Below are 15,696 nucleotides of genomic sequence, written 5' to 3' on the forward strand. Positions count from 1 at the left end.
TTAATATTTCTATTTATGTATTCACTAATAAAACCTGGTAAGACACCATTGAAAATATTAGACTCTTGTTTGCTACATTTAATATACGTAGCTAGAATTTTACATATTCTTAAGGAATGTGATTTTTTAATGGTGGCATCATTTCATATTGATGTATTTTTCTGATACAGTTGTGATGTATTTTAGTTGTTTCATTAGAGCTAGCTTGACTGTAAGTGCAGTTTTCATTTTTGAACAATCTTTGTCTTGTGTACTACTCTATTAGTGACTTCCCATCAGGGGATAATTACTTGAGCAAGAGCTTATTTTTTCCTTTAAATTACGGTTTTACTGATCTTGTGAAATACATGGACATCTTTACAGTTAGAGAAATTCCTACTGGAATGGACTAATTTCTGATAACTTGGGGAAGGATAGCCTTTTTTTGGTGGGTAGTGGTTTTTTCTTTAATTATAGGAGATATATAGTAGGTTCATAGCCAAGGAAGTCTAAATCTAAAAATGTTTGCAGTAAGATCATTTGAAAAGGAGAATAAATAAATTAGACTTTGGATAGCTGCCAAAAGAAAATTGTCTAAATGGTGATTATCTCTATAGTTGTATGTACCTGTGAATTACACACACACATACACACACACATGCACAGGAATCCAGAAACTGGAAGTGTAATTTGGGAATATAACACATTATTTCGAAGAAAATAAAACCAGTCCTATCTTTCACAATGGGAAAAAATAAATAAATTTTGCAAATGAACCACTCTTTAAGAAGGGAATTATTTTTAATTAAAGGAACACCACAAAGCAAATGATTCCAATAGAACTTACATTATTTATTAAGAATTTTTGCAGTAAAATTTCTTATTCTCTAATGATAAGAAAGGTAAATTCATAAAATGGTAAACTAAAGCTGGTATCTTGGTTAGCTAATTAATCAGATTGAAGTGGTCTAATAGCAGAAGATTTAATATAACTGCTTTTTCTCTCTATGATGTGATAGATTTTTCTATTTATACAATTTATTTCTCTTGCTGTCAAATTTTATTTAATACATGAGCCATCATTTCCCATATGAAACACAAAAGTTTACATTTTCATGAAAGTTGAAGTTTATGAAACACGTTAAATATAAGGTGTGACATAAAATACTGCTAATATAAAAACAGTAACAGTTTGTCATTTATCTAAAATCATCTCATATGCTGTGAAACAAAATGAACTTAATAGGTCTTATACTCATTTCTTTCTTTATTCCATTAGAATTTCATTCACTTTTACATTAAGCCATGAATTGTGCCTTAGTCAAAAATACAGATTTATTTCATTCAATAAGAATTTTAGCTGTAGATGTTTGAGAGCCAGTGTGATAATTCGATTATTCAGTCAATGAACAAAGCTTAGTGTATCTTGCTGTTTTAATATCTTCAGTGAAGGCCACATTCTTGGCTAATAAGAGAAAATAAAATAGATAGGACCAGAAACCTTTTTTTATAACTCCCTGACTGATGTATGTCATGTGGTTTTATGAAGTGACATGGGAGGATGGGAAATTACATAATAGAGGGGAAGGGAGGGGTAGGGAAGGTTGTATGCACATTGTGTGAATGAGCCTAACAGTATTTGTCACATTCCATCTCTTTTCTATTCCCCTTTTATATGCGGCTTTTCTGTGTTTACTTTGAATGAAATGAATGTTTTCTCTTCCTTCCAAGGTAGGCTATATCAAAATCATGCCCAGTTATTGCATCTAGCTTGCAGTATAGGATCTTTAGTAGTCTCTTATTCAGCTCCAGGCTTGGTTCTTTGTGATTCTTGGACCTATATGTTAAAGAAAAATCACCTTCCTTCAACACTCCTAATTTATTATTGTAGAAAAGGGAGAAGATAAATAATAGCAATTTTTAAACCTTATTTACTAAGAGGGAAAGTTGGAAATACATGACTATTGTTAGTATATAGCTAATAGAGTCCTGCTGGAGTTATGCTTGGGACATCTCAATCCTTACAATAGAAGTAGCTATTTAGCCAATCTGACAAATCCTTATTCCCACATCTGGTGAGAACTTTCTTGCCCAATTTATGAATGTATAAACTATAAGAATTTATTGCACTAAATAAGAGTAATTGAAAGAGGGCTCTAAAAATAAAAGGCATGACATATATCTAATACTATAAATTGAGACTAACCCAGGAAATACAGGAATATAGTATTCCTAGTTGAAGCTCACCTCCTACTGCTGTGACTTTAAAGACCAGAAATTGTTGGCTGCGCTAACCAGCCAAACCTGAGGCACAATGCTTCACCTGGAAAATTTACCAGGTTTCAAGACACTTTTATGAGTAACCATATAGCCTGGAAATTTTAACTCTTCACTCCTGGCTCTTCTGTTTTGACCATTTCTTTCCCTGAACCAAATGCCTGCTACTTCAGGCCCTGCAACATAAGTATGCTAGGGTGAGAATGCAACATCATTAATCTGATTTTTACCACTCAATTCCCCTTCATTGTCAGATTCTTCCCAAAGGAAGGTGTTTGAAAAGCTCTGGAGCAATGATATTAATCTCTTTTTGAAGTTGAACTTAGAAACTTCTGCTTATGTAGGTGTATTTTGGGACACAGAGGCAGCTGGATTTTTCTCAACCCTGCAGGGTTCCAAATTATGATACTCTCAGTCAATTTATATTGTAGGATACAAGCAGAGTGAGTCTCTTTTGGTATAACTGTGTTCCCTTGTATCTCTGCTTACAGACTCTCTAGCTCCAGCTTAAGTGTGTCTCCACTGTAGTACATTTTTGAAAACAGCAAGATTTAATAAGTACCTGCCAACATTCTGAATTTTATTCCTACCATTCACACTAATGAAAAAGATTCAGTTGATATGTGGTCAGGATGCCAAGGATTCCAATGGCAAGCTGCAGTTTGACCAGCTGTTTTGCTATTTCATTTCAAATGCGTTGGCTTTCCAGCCGAGGTAATGAAATCCTCAGTTTGCCTCCATCGTCTTCTCCAGAGTCACCTCTACATTTTAAGTTCTGTTATTACAGCTCCCTTTACTCTTTAAAAATTACATTAGTTAGTGCACTTAGTTGCAAACAAGAGTTCACTCTGCTTTTTGCATAAGAGGATTATTTCATAGACTATTAGGTTGCTCAAGAGTTTTTGGAGAGTCCAGAGTATAAGCCTCTGAAGCTACTGTGCAGGATCAAAGTCCAGTTACATCATGTATTTCCTTCAAGAAAATACCATTGCCTCCAGTGATCCATGCCTTTGCTCCTCAGCACTAAATACCTAAAACTTTACATCAACTACTAAAGATTCCACTATTGTTGTCAAGGAGACGAAAATAGCACTCATCATTTTGCTCAATTTTGAGTTCAGATATGGCTTTAGTGCAAGTCAAACACTACGCCATAGCTACAGAATGTCTGGTAATATGAGTTGTCCGGCTTCAGTCTTGAGAAGATGAGGAACATAGGGAGAGAAGGAAGCTGGACATTTCCTCTTAATGACTCTACCACACTATCTTAAACTCTACTTTTTTGCGAGTTGCAAAATCCTTGTATATTTTCCAATCATTGAAACAGCAGCTCCACTGGTGTCTTTACTCTGTGGGGGTTAAAATGTGGGTTTATTTTAGTTTAAGAATGAAACAGAATGGAAAACATTGCTTACATTTTAATATTCCTCAAAATAGCTTTTTTGGGAAGGATAAATAAAAATAGGAACTGACTAGTCCCTATGAGAAAAATAAAACAGGCCAATGTTAGTTGTTACAAATGTTAATAATGTAAGATAACAATAGAGAAATCTGGCTGGAAGTCTATACACTATACAATCCAGCTTTCCCATTTCTGAATATTTACCAAAATAACACAAACACATTAATTTGAAGAGATTTAAAACTCCCATGTATGCAGCAACATCATTACAATAGCCATGAATTGATAATCTAAGTATCCTTTGACTTAAAAATGGGTAAAGAAGATGTGGTATATGCACATGATGGAATACTATTCAGCTATCAAAAATGAAATCCTGACATTTGCAATAGCATATTTGGACATAGAGGGTATAATACTTAGTGAAATAAGCCAGATGGAAAATAATTACTTTGTGATTTCACACATGGTATATAGAGAAATATTTTAAAAATAAATATACTTTTGGACTATAAGACAAATCATTGGTTACCAGAAGGGAAGGGAATAGGTAAACTAGGTAAAATCAGTCAATTGTATGGCAAGGGAGAGAACTGGACTTCCAGTGGAGAGCCTAATGTAGTATATATACATTGATTTGAATTTTAATGATGCACACCTGAAATTTATAATATTTAAATAGTTTATTTCATTAAAAATGAAAAAATTGAGTCAATGAGGAATGCAAAATCACACTAAATTTATAAGAACACATTAAAGTGCTGAATGCATTAATGTAACATATATTTTGATATTATATAAAGCAAAAGTTTGGTTGGTTGAATTATCTAACCTCACTAAACCTCAGTGTTGTCTAGCGTACTAGTAGCTGCTTGATAAATAACTGCTAAATGGGTGACTGAATTCATTGATGGTGATGTATGGATCAGGACTTAGTAAATGAGAACCTAGTAAGTTAATATAATAAAAACAAAAGCAAGCCAAATTAATGACAAAACTGAATAGAAATGTGAGCAGTGTTTTGGAAAGTATACTTGCACCTAGTAGAGAAGAGACCTATTTCTTTTATTTATTTATTTATTTATTTATTTATTTATTTATTTATTTATTTATTTATTTATTTATTTATGCAAGAACCAGGGTACAGGCCAGATGCGCGGGAGGGTGAGAGGATTCACCAGAGACAGCGGGGAACAGAACAGGTAGACTGACGAAATACACTGCTGAGGGGAGTAGCAGGCACAATGGGAGAGGTCTGCCAGTCCATGTAGGACCCTCGCCAGCTAACTGGTATTGAATTGGTGCTGCAGAGGCTGCGTGTGGACAGCTTCACAGTGCTGTGCTCAACCGCCTGCGCCACCAGGGAAGGTCCAAAGAAAGCTATTTCTATTAGAAATTTGGAAAGATAGTATTGTCTCTATTCTTGCTACATAATATATATGTAATGTTTATATAGTGTGAAATAATATATACACAATGCATGTGTGTACAAAGCTAGACAACACTGAGGTTTAGTGAGGTTAGATAATTCAACCAACCAAACTTTTGCTTTATATAATATCAAAATATATGTTACATGAATGCATTCAGCACTTTAATGTGTTCTTATAAATTTAGTGTGATTTTGCATTCCTCATGTGTGTATATGCATATATGTACAAAGATAGGAAAAGTTTTATATGTGAGTATACATATTTATGTATATGTTATTACTCTCTTCAATGGAATATTATTTGTGTATATTATTAACAAGCTAAACAGCCTTTATTAGATAACATAGTCTCAAAATATTCTTCAAAATGAGGCAGAGTATTTTATCATATTAAATAATGTTAGAAATGTTTACTAATCTTTATTATCTAGACAGCACTATTTACTGTAGTAGTTATTGCAGCTAAAAAACAAATTAAGTCTTTATCTCCTAGAACTTATAAACTCTAGTGATTTATTTTATAGACAAGGTGGCAGTAGGGGCTTCTTTTATTTTTAGTTCTCTTTGTGTTTGAAGTCAAATCCAAAATATCTTGGATATTTATGTGACATATTATGTAAGTCTTATGTAAAGCAACTTACTGCATATGTTTTCTTCTAGTTTTTTGGTTTCAAGTCTTAATAGTCAATCCTCGAATCCATTTTGAGTTCATTTTTGTAGATAATATATAAAATAGTGATCGAGTTTTGTACTTTTGCAAGTTTCTGTCCAATTTTCCCACCACCATTTATTTAACAGAGACTTCCATTTCCTCATTGTATATTCTTGATTCCCTTTTTATAAATTAATTGATCATACATGTGTAGGTTTATTTCTGGGCTCTCTGTTTTGGTCTGCTGATCTGTGTGTATGTTTTTATGCCAATACCATGCTGTTTTTGATTCCACAGCTTAGAATAGAGTTTAAAATCAGGGAGCATTATGAGTCCAGTTTTGTTTTCTTGAGATTCCTTTGGCTATATAGGGTCTTTTGTAATTTCATACAAATTTTAGGATTTTATGTCTTTTTGAGAAGCATGACATTGAAGTTTGTTTTTTTTTTTAAAGATTTATTTATTTATACAAGCACTGGGGTACAGGCCAGAGGTGCTGTGGGGTGAGAGAATTCACCAGAGACAGAGCAGGAAGCAGAACAGGCAGAAAGACCGAAAACACCATTGAGGAGAGCAGTGGGCAAAACATGAGTGGTCTGCTGCGCCATGTGGGTATCCCCCTGGCCAGCTGAGAATCCAACTGGCACTTTAGAGGCTGCAGACAGCTTCACAGCACCATGCTCAACCCGCTGCACCACCAGGGAGGCCCACCATTGAAATTTTGACAAGGATTGTATTGAATTTGTAGATTGCTTCGCGAGTTTGTAATTAATTTTGTATCATTTGTCCATTTGGTGATCTGGTGGCCACTATAGATCCTTTCTCAAAATGTATTTTTAAATGCATAAAATATTTATAAGAAAGTCAGTGACATATAAATTTTTAGTACAGTAATATAATTTTAAATAATAAATCAAGTTTCACAAATTATTAATGTTGTAAAAAGTAAATATAGAGAACATGCCCTCAAGATTTCTGACCTATATTTGATTATATCTCATTCAATTAAAGGGAATAGGATATAGTGACAGGATTTACATGCCCTCAAGATTTCTGACCTATATTTGATTATATCTCATTCAATTAAAGGAAATAAGATATAGTGACATAGGATTTCCTTATTAGCATTATTTAATTCAACTTTCCTTCAATATTCCTGATACCTGTTCTGGGATGAAATGAGTCAATGAGGAATCTCATTTCCTTTTATTATTTATTTATTTTTTTAAAGATTTATTTTTACAAGCACTGGGTACAGTCAGAAGCGCAAGAGGGTGAGAGAACTCACCAGGGCGGGGAACAGGACAGGCAGACCGGACGAAACACACTGCTGAGGGAAGCAGCAGGCTCAGCAGGAGAGGTCTGTTGCACCATGTGGGACCGTTGACTGTGGCCAGGGATGGAACCAGCACTGCAGAGGCTATGGGCAGCCTCGCAGCCCAGCGCTCAACCGCTGCGCCACCAGGGGAGGCCCTCTCGTTTCTTTTTAACATACTATGCTTTTCTGGATTAGGTATACTTTAACTAAGTTGATAACATCAATCACACTTAAAGTAATATTAATGGTTAACTTATCCACATTTATTTTCAGTGAGTGCCATAACTCCACAGATCGAATCAAAGTCAGAGTATGGGATGAAGATGATGACATTAAATCCAGAGTCAAGCAACATTTTAAAAAAGAGTCAGATGACTTTCTGGGACAAACGATTGTAGAAGTGAGGACCCTAAGTGGAGAAATGGATGTCTGGTACAACTTAGGTGATGATCTTTATATGCTTATTTGAAAAAAACTTACATAAATTTCAATATATATCTATAAATCTTACATAAATCTCAGTATATATGTGGCAAGCATTATTTTGTCATGTAGGTAAAAATAACCATTCCCTTTGTAGAATATTCTGTGATGTTCTGAGGATTTAATTTCATTGGAAACTAAGGGTATTATTAAATTCAAATAATCAAATTCAGTGTTACTGAAAGATGTAATTTGAGATGAAAAGAAAAGTCTTTAATGCACTGGGTATCTTTTAGGAGAAAAATGTTATCCCTCTCAATATTTAATTAAATATAACTTTTAAAACTTTTACCAAATATGTGAGATACAAGTAATACTGTCAATAATAAATAATACAATTAGTAATCTTATTTCTTTCCTTTTGGTCACTTAATAAAATGAAATTTATGAAGTTCTTTTTTTATTCTCAATAAAGAAAATACATATTTTAGCTATCTTTCAAATTGTATAAATGTAGACTTTAGTTGGCAAAAGCAAGTGCATATATGAACTTATGATAAAAATGTTGAGGCAGTTTCATTGGCATGATTTTTTTTTTCAAATTATGTTTATTGAAGTAAAGTTGGTTTACTTCATTGTGTCTGCTTTCTGGATTATAGATTTATACCTCTACTAATGTATATTTTTACATCATACCCACCACTAGTGCCCTAGTATTCCTCCACCATGTTCCAATGGACCCACTCCCTCCCACACACCCACCCACACTCCCTCACCCTCTGTTGCCTCAGTTGTGCAGAGTTGAAGGGTTTATTATTGGTTTAATTTGACCCTTTGTTTTGTTTCTCTGCACTCCACATCTAAATGATTTTTAATTGCCATTGTGTTTTGGTACTTATACATTACTGGCACAAAACTTGTTTACATCAGTTGTAATCATTGCCCTCCTTTATTTTGTTCATTCATGCTAGTTGTCATACTGAAATTGTCCTTCAGTCTATGGAGAGGTAATTACCATGCAAAACAACATGTAAGCTTTTGCACTTTCCCTGTTTCTTGTTTTGTGCCCTCATTGCTACTGTGTAGCCAAGAGAGAGAATGAACACTTAGAGGCCTATTACATATTAACAATAAAAAAAAAGTAGACATTCCATAAGAATAAAGGCACCCTCTTGATTTAACCTTATCTATTATTGCTAAAAGCAGATATGTTTACAAAGAGGGTCAATTAAAAGAACCTCCAATACTGACTCTTTTGTGTCTCAGCTTATTTTTTATTTGTGAAATGGGTCTTTTGCTCCTTTATTTTTCTTATGTGAAGTGGGTGTCAAGTGTAGGGCCTCTGTCTATGATCACACTACAAATTTTGTGACACTGCTTTTCTTTCAAAGCTTTTTTCATATTGGACATTATTCATTCACACCTTAGTTGACTGAATGGACTTCCTATTTATTCCATTTAAATAAGCAGTTAATCCAACATCTATAACTAAACACAGACTGTCAATTATAGGTCTTTATGAATCACTGAAAAAGAAAATTATTAGCATATTTTTTGTTGTTCTTAGGCAGAGATTTGGCTCATATTTTCAAGCACAGAAAGAAAAGAACCTGTGCAGTAGAAACTTTCAGATTAAATACATTTCTGGTTATGTTTATACTTCAGTTGTCTTGCTTTGAATTGCCCAATAATTTCATTGCATAAAGTGATCAAGTGCACAGATATGTATATAAGAATGATGGGTTCTTTGATTAAATTTATCAATTTAAAGTGTCATATAATGCGTTTTGACAACCAAAAATTAAACAATAGGCACATTAATGTAAATTGCATTTAGAGGAATCATTGATACCTAATAATAAAGCCTAACCTAGAAAAAAAAAAAGCCTTTTAGTCCCATAAGCTTTATTTTAAGCTTTTGAGATCTTATAAGAGAAATAGGGTGTTGAAAATAAGTTACTGATTGCTTTTTGCTTCCTCAGAGAAACGGACAGATAAGTCAGCTGTATCTGGGGCCATTCGGTTGAAAATCAATGTGGAAATAAAAGGAGAAGAGAAGGTTGCTCCATATCATATACAGTATACATGTTTACATGAGGTAATTAAATTGTTTTAATAATACCTAGAAAAGAAATTGTTGTTAATTATGGATTGTGCAAGAAGATATTTGGTTTAAAAACACAATTGAATTAGGTTTGTGCTGTTGTTCCTATACTTTTACTCTGTACTTAAGTACATGATGTGCTAGGATCATGTAGCCCATGTATATGATACCGGAAGAAGTGGTCCTCTAAAGAGCGTTTAGAAACAAGCACATGACACAGGCATTTATAAATAATTGAAAAACACTATATGAATAAAGTAAGCCAAGTTGAATTACCATTTCTTTTCATGAATGCCTGATTTCATAAGGCATTCATTGAAGAAATGAGTCATGACATACTTAGCATTTTAAACATACAGTACTTTACAAGGAGACAATCCAAATAACAACTGTTTAGGACAACTCTGAGTTAGCGCTCAGATTTTACTGAATTTAAATTAAGCTTATTGCTTATAAATAAAAATCTTAAAATGCCTGATGTGTCTCACATTTTGGAAGCCAATATAATAGGCAGCAATCTCTTTTTCTGTGTACAACAAAGGATTTCATAGACATTGAACCCTCCTTCATTTTCACCATCCTTTCTACAAACATATGTTAGAGAGTATCAGAATGTAGTTACCCAGCCAAGGATAGTAGAGAATACAGTCACTCCAATGGTAGGGCCTGTTTGGCTTGGAAGGAGGTAGAGACCTTCTAATTTGAATCAAAGGACAGATTCACCAGTTCCCTTTTGTGTCTCAGTGTGGACACACAGACAAATAATCCTGAGTCTTTATTGGGGATGCTTTACATCTGAGAATACCAGATGAAGCTGAGGATTGCCTCTTTCACCATATTCAAAATAGCAAAGAGAATTGTGTCTTTCTAAAACAGAATAAAATAACAGAAACAATTTTGGCTCTTTGTACATGATTTTTCATGTATATATATACACACACACATATATATATATATGTATATGAAAAGTGATGTGTGTAATTTTTTGCATATCCATTTTATAAAGAAAGAATGATGTACTGCATTTAAATCATTTACATATTACAAAGTAATGTAGTATCTAGGCTTAATTTCCTAACTGCAGTCTGGCCAGTGATATTCTTTTAAGATTAAATTTTCAGACCAATAAAAAGAAATTGCTTGATTTCCAGAGTTGGGAAGCAACTTGGACTTAAAGCTGGGCAGAAAAGATTCAGGATCAAATGAAGAGTATTATGCTTAGCTTAAGAACCAAAAATAACTGAAATCCTAGAAAAGTTCCTTCAGTGTACCACACTGCATCCACATAGGAGTTACTAAACTTGTGAGATGAAAAAAGGAGTTGTGGGTAGTGATTTCTTTCATTACAGTCCATTGGTCTGGTTTCTACCATATTATTGCAAAAGCCTACTAATTTTATTATATGACTAGATTCTGTATTAACATAGGCAAAATTACATGACTCATCCAGTCTATAATTTACTCAGAATTCACAAGTGCAGAATACATCCTAGCATATGGGCATATTTACATGGAAAAACTTACCCCAAAATGGTTTTGTATATGTGAAGCATTTGAATCATTGATTGTATATAGACCCACACATAAATGAAAGCAGAATTTACATAAAGTTTAGATGAAGTAGAATAAAAATCCTAGGAATTCCTATTGCTTATAGATGCTGATGAAACATCAAATGCAAGTGTAATTTACTGAAAGTTACAGTTAAATATTTCTGGCCTATTCTGAGGAATTATTGAACAATTGAAAACCACTTACTTTTAGAATCTGTTCCATTACTTGACTGAAGTGAAATCTAATGGTGGAGTGAAAATCCCAGAGGTCAAAGGGGATGAAGCCTGGAAAGTTTTTTTTGATGATGCTTCCCAAGAAATAGTTGATGAATTTGCCATGCGTTATGGGATTGAATCCATTTATCAAGCTATGACGTAAGTACTGTAGACCATTTATATGTTAAAAAAAATCTCTATTGAAACTTAAAGGAAAAAAAGTAAGCATTCAACTTAAATGAAATTTTGAGTAAGAAAACAACTAAATTTGATGTGCCAGTTTGGTGTTGGCTACCCTTTTATTTTGATGAGGTTGAGTTTAGACTGAGTTCAGATCTCGCTCCCTATTGAATAAAATTTTCCTTGCCCACATAACTTTGTACAGTACAGTTTTGCTTTTGCAATTCAAAATTCACCATTTTACCAGAATAAAAACATCCTTTGACAACATAATCCCTAAAAAAAAATTGCAACCAAGATATGCCATCTCTGTTTACTATCTATTGGCTGATCATAAGTTGTTAATTCTTTAGAGAAAATACACATGTCCATTTTATGTCAATGTTAACCCTTTACACTCCGCTGTCCCCTCTCAGGGGACATTGGAATTCTAGCATATCACTCGGATGTCCCCTCTCAGGGGACATTGCAATTTATTAGTGATTACGGGGAATTGAGTTATTTCAACGCAACTTTTTGAGACATGCATGTTTCCCTGAAGTTTTATCTTGAAATGGCACAAGAAATTAAATCAAAATATCGTAAAATTACTAAGATATAGACAAGAAATGTCAGCGGGTTTTGTGTCGGACGAGAACGTGAGATGCGTGCTCACGACGGTCCAAGCACTTCGCGATGCCACTTGAAAAGAGCGATAAGGGGAGTTTGTAGAAGAAAGGTCGGTTTTCAAACATAGCGCACACTGTATAGTGAGATATATAATTACAAATAAACAAGTCTACATCTGGAGGAAAAGATTTTCAAAACTGAGCTCATTTTGGTTTGAAGCTTCGAGCAGCACACATAGATCTAACGAGGAGAAAATCGGAAAAGTGATTCTTTTCTTAGTGAATAAATTGGTGAAAGCTATTTTGGTAAATATCATCTTGTCAGTTAGTAATAACAATTAGAAATTTTCAACCCATGCATTTATTCATATTTTTATTAGAACAGTGGCAACGCGTCCAACCACGAATGAGTCTCATGACACAAGTGGTAGTGAAGATGAGCTCCAGACAGACCTCTATACAGACATGTCAAACATGCACTAATCAGCCTGCAATGCATATTGGGGAGTGTTACAAAACTTATACTGTACACAATTATAAACAATAAAATATTGGTTTTTTTTTGCAAATATACATTCCTCGATGTCACCCAATTCACATAAGTCCAATATCATTATAATACGTTACTTGGTTCCAAAATTATACTAAATAATACGAGGGTCTGTAAATGCATGTTTCCGCCGCAAAGTAGCGTCGAGTACCTGGTAGCCAATGTCCAGAATGGTTCGGAGTGCAAAGGGTTAATATAATGTAAATTCATGTTTAGGAGTGACAACAGAGTTACTTAGAGGAACACTTGACTTCTCTCCAAGACTTTACAAACTGAAATCTTGAATCAAGCAGTCACCTTTTATTACTGCTTTCTAAAAAGTTCTAGGTGCATGATGGAAACTCAGTGAGTATTTGTAATTGAGTGAATCAGAAGCAGAAGTTGTTACTTAGAATTACTTTTATTCTCAACGTCCCTTGGCTTATCTCTGCATGTCAGAAGTTTTCAGTAGTCAAAAGTAAGCAAAGTGCAACGGAAATGTTTAAGCTATTAAAGGTTTCTTCTTTACCGTTTATGCTGTATTTAAATGTCTTAGAGCGTACCTGTACCTCATTTTTCTAATTTGGGGAAGGTATGGAGTATTGACATTCTTCTCTCAGGGGTTGAAATACAACTTTCATTCCTTTAAACCATGTTTTCAAAATGGTGCTTTTGCAGTTGAACTTAACCTACTATTGACCAATGAATTATTTAACTTTTTAGTGCACAAGGGAGTTTAGTTTGTTGGCCAATGGATTATTTAACTTTTTAGTTCACAAGGTAGTTTAGTTTAGAAGGTAAAATTTAGTTTACCTTTTTTGAAGCTGAATTGGTGCAGAAATAAAGGGGAAGTGTATTAAGTCATCGTCTGGTTGTACATTATTAAATTTTCCTCTTGTGCATTTCATCTAAGAGGAAAACTAAATCTGTTTTGCTGGTAAATATTCTAAACAATAACACCAGAATTCCCCGTCTCCAGGTTACCTCCTACTTACTGTAAAGACTCTCTCCTTTTACCACAGACTTTCTTATATCTTTTGTTTTGGAGCATTTAGGAGAAAGAGGAACAGGATTGCAGTTTTCCTGTTTCAATAAGTGATTGATCAAACACTTTGGAGGTTTGGTTTCCACATAGCAGATGCAACCATCCATCAATAAAAAAGCAATTTACCAAGTTATGACAGTAAGAATGAGCATCTGTGCACTTTTAAAGAGTATTCCATTCCACATTATCTTAACTCATGAGTTCAGGCGTAGAGCCTTTTGCATCTTAATGTGAGGAGCCCTTGATTTTTATCATATTTATGCAAGTATATATATATCCTTGATAATGTTCTGAGAGACCAACTCTTCACTTCTGAAAACATACAGGGAATTTCATATCAGGCATTAATATCATCTGGAGATGATATTTATCAAGAAAATATACTTTATTAGAATATTTAATGATTCTTTCTTGTATTAGAAAATAAACACATTGTCTTTCACAAAGCTGTGTTTCTGTTAGACTATCGTCATGCTTCCATAATAACAAAATAGGGGAAAGAATTAGGAATTAGGTCATTTTTTTAAAAAACCTTAGTGTGTTTAACTGACAACCTATATTTTGGCATTGGTCATCTAAATTTAATTCACATTTGTAGTAGAACTGCTAGGATACAGTTTATTTTAAAGCCACTAGTATTTTTTAGCTGTTTCATTTGTAGGTTACTTCTGAAGAAGAGTGCTGTTTAATTGAATAATACATAACTTTAAGAATTATGTACAGTGTAATATGTTCACCATGTGCCAGGAACTTTTCTAGGCACTGAGGATGTAGAAGTTAGTAAGAAGTCAAGATGTAGTCTCTCATGAAGTCCAAATTCTAAGTGCTGGAATCCTGTTCTGATTAACTGTGAGGGCCTATCCAGGACAATGTGGGTAAAGAAGATAGCCCTCCAGTGAGCACCTAATCTAGGGGGACGAGGAAGAAGAAATTAAATAACAAGTTAATACAGTAAAGTTATACACATGGGTGACGTAAGAGCAGAGACATGGAGGAACCAAACCCAGGCACACATGAGGAGAGGCGTCAGAGGACTGCTAGACAGCTATAGTCTGGTTATACATTCTTAGTCTTCAGCTTCTGTCATTTCCCTAACTCTTACCCATTACTTTCCTGTCCCACATCACTGTCTTCATACTCAAAAACTATATAATTGGGCTCAAGCAATCCAGCCTCAGTGATAAAGTTACAGTACTTTTAGCCAAGGGTTTCAAAAAGTGATCTTTGAATGTCCAAGCTCCACTTTAGTGAAAGATGAATTAAATACTTACTTATCATTGAAATGCATGCTGATCTGAATTTTCAGGAGCAAATACTGTTTGAGTGTATTTCTGATATCAAGAATATGGTCTTTTTATCTTCTACTGTTTCTGTGAAATATCTTCCAATGATCTGAGAATTTCAGTCTTTGTGTGCTTTCCCAAACACCCTGCTCTTCCTTTCATTAAAAAATAATTGATTTTGGAATTTGAATCAAAGCCATTTTCATTCTTGGAAAAATCACAAGATAGGTGTGATTAAAGTGCCCAAGAAATGGTTTGTATATTAGGTAATGGTTTAATTTTTTTTCCCATCATGATGCATCATGAAGAGCAAGTTTTGGGTTATTATTTGAAATACTTGTGACCAACTTTGTCATTTGAGATACTCATGATTTCCACATATTTACCAATAATATTTTGAAAATTAGTGGTTGATAATGTAGTGGTTGCTGAAGGCATGCTAGTAACTATCTCATAATTGTCAATTTAATCATCTTTCTGTAATTATTTTACCCTAACTTTTCCCATGTCACTGATAATCCATTTGTTAAATTTTTTTGATATCCTATTTTTTTGCAAAAGTAAAATAATTTTAATATTAATCCATTTTTAAAAATGCATCTTTGTAAGTTTCTGATTTGTTTAATAAGAAAATGTTTAACATTTCTAGAGATAATAGTAATACTTTCATTTTTAATTATTTACTTAGATCATTG

At 33.7% G+C, this 15,696-nt stretch overlaps 1 protein-coding gene across 1 annotated transcript in view; it reads left to right on the plus strand.

Moving 5' to 3' along the window:
* UNC13C (unc-13 homolog C) overlaps positions 1-15,696 on the plus strand; it is a 488,975-nt gene that overhangs the window by 232,505 nt on the left and 240,774 nt on the right. Inside the window, exons 11-13 of the mRNA XM_054701637.1 lie at positions 7,334-7,503; positions 9,466-9,581; positions 11,352-11,515. Of these exons, the coding sequence (XP_054557612.1) occupies positions 7,334-7,503; positions 9,466-9,581; positions 11,352-11,515 (450 nt within the window). The remainder of the gene's footprint in view (positions 1-7,333; positions 7,504-9,465; positions 9,582-11,351; positions 11,516-15,696) is intronic.

The sequence above is a fragment of the Talpa occidentalis genome, unplaced genomic scaffold (genome assembly GCF_014898055.3).
Source record: "Talpa occidentalis isolate TD23 unplaced genomic scaffold, MPIMG_talOcc4v2.1 talOcc4.11, whole genome shotgun sequence".
NCBI classification, from domain to species: Eukaryota; Metazoa; Chordata; class Mammalia; order Eulipotyphla; family Talpidae; genus Talpa; species Talpa occidentalis.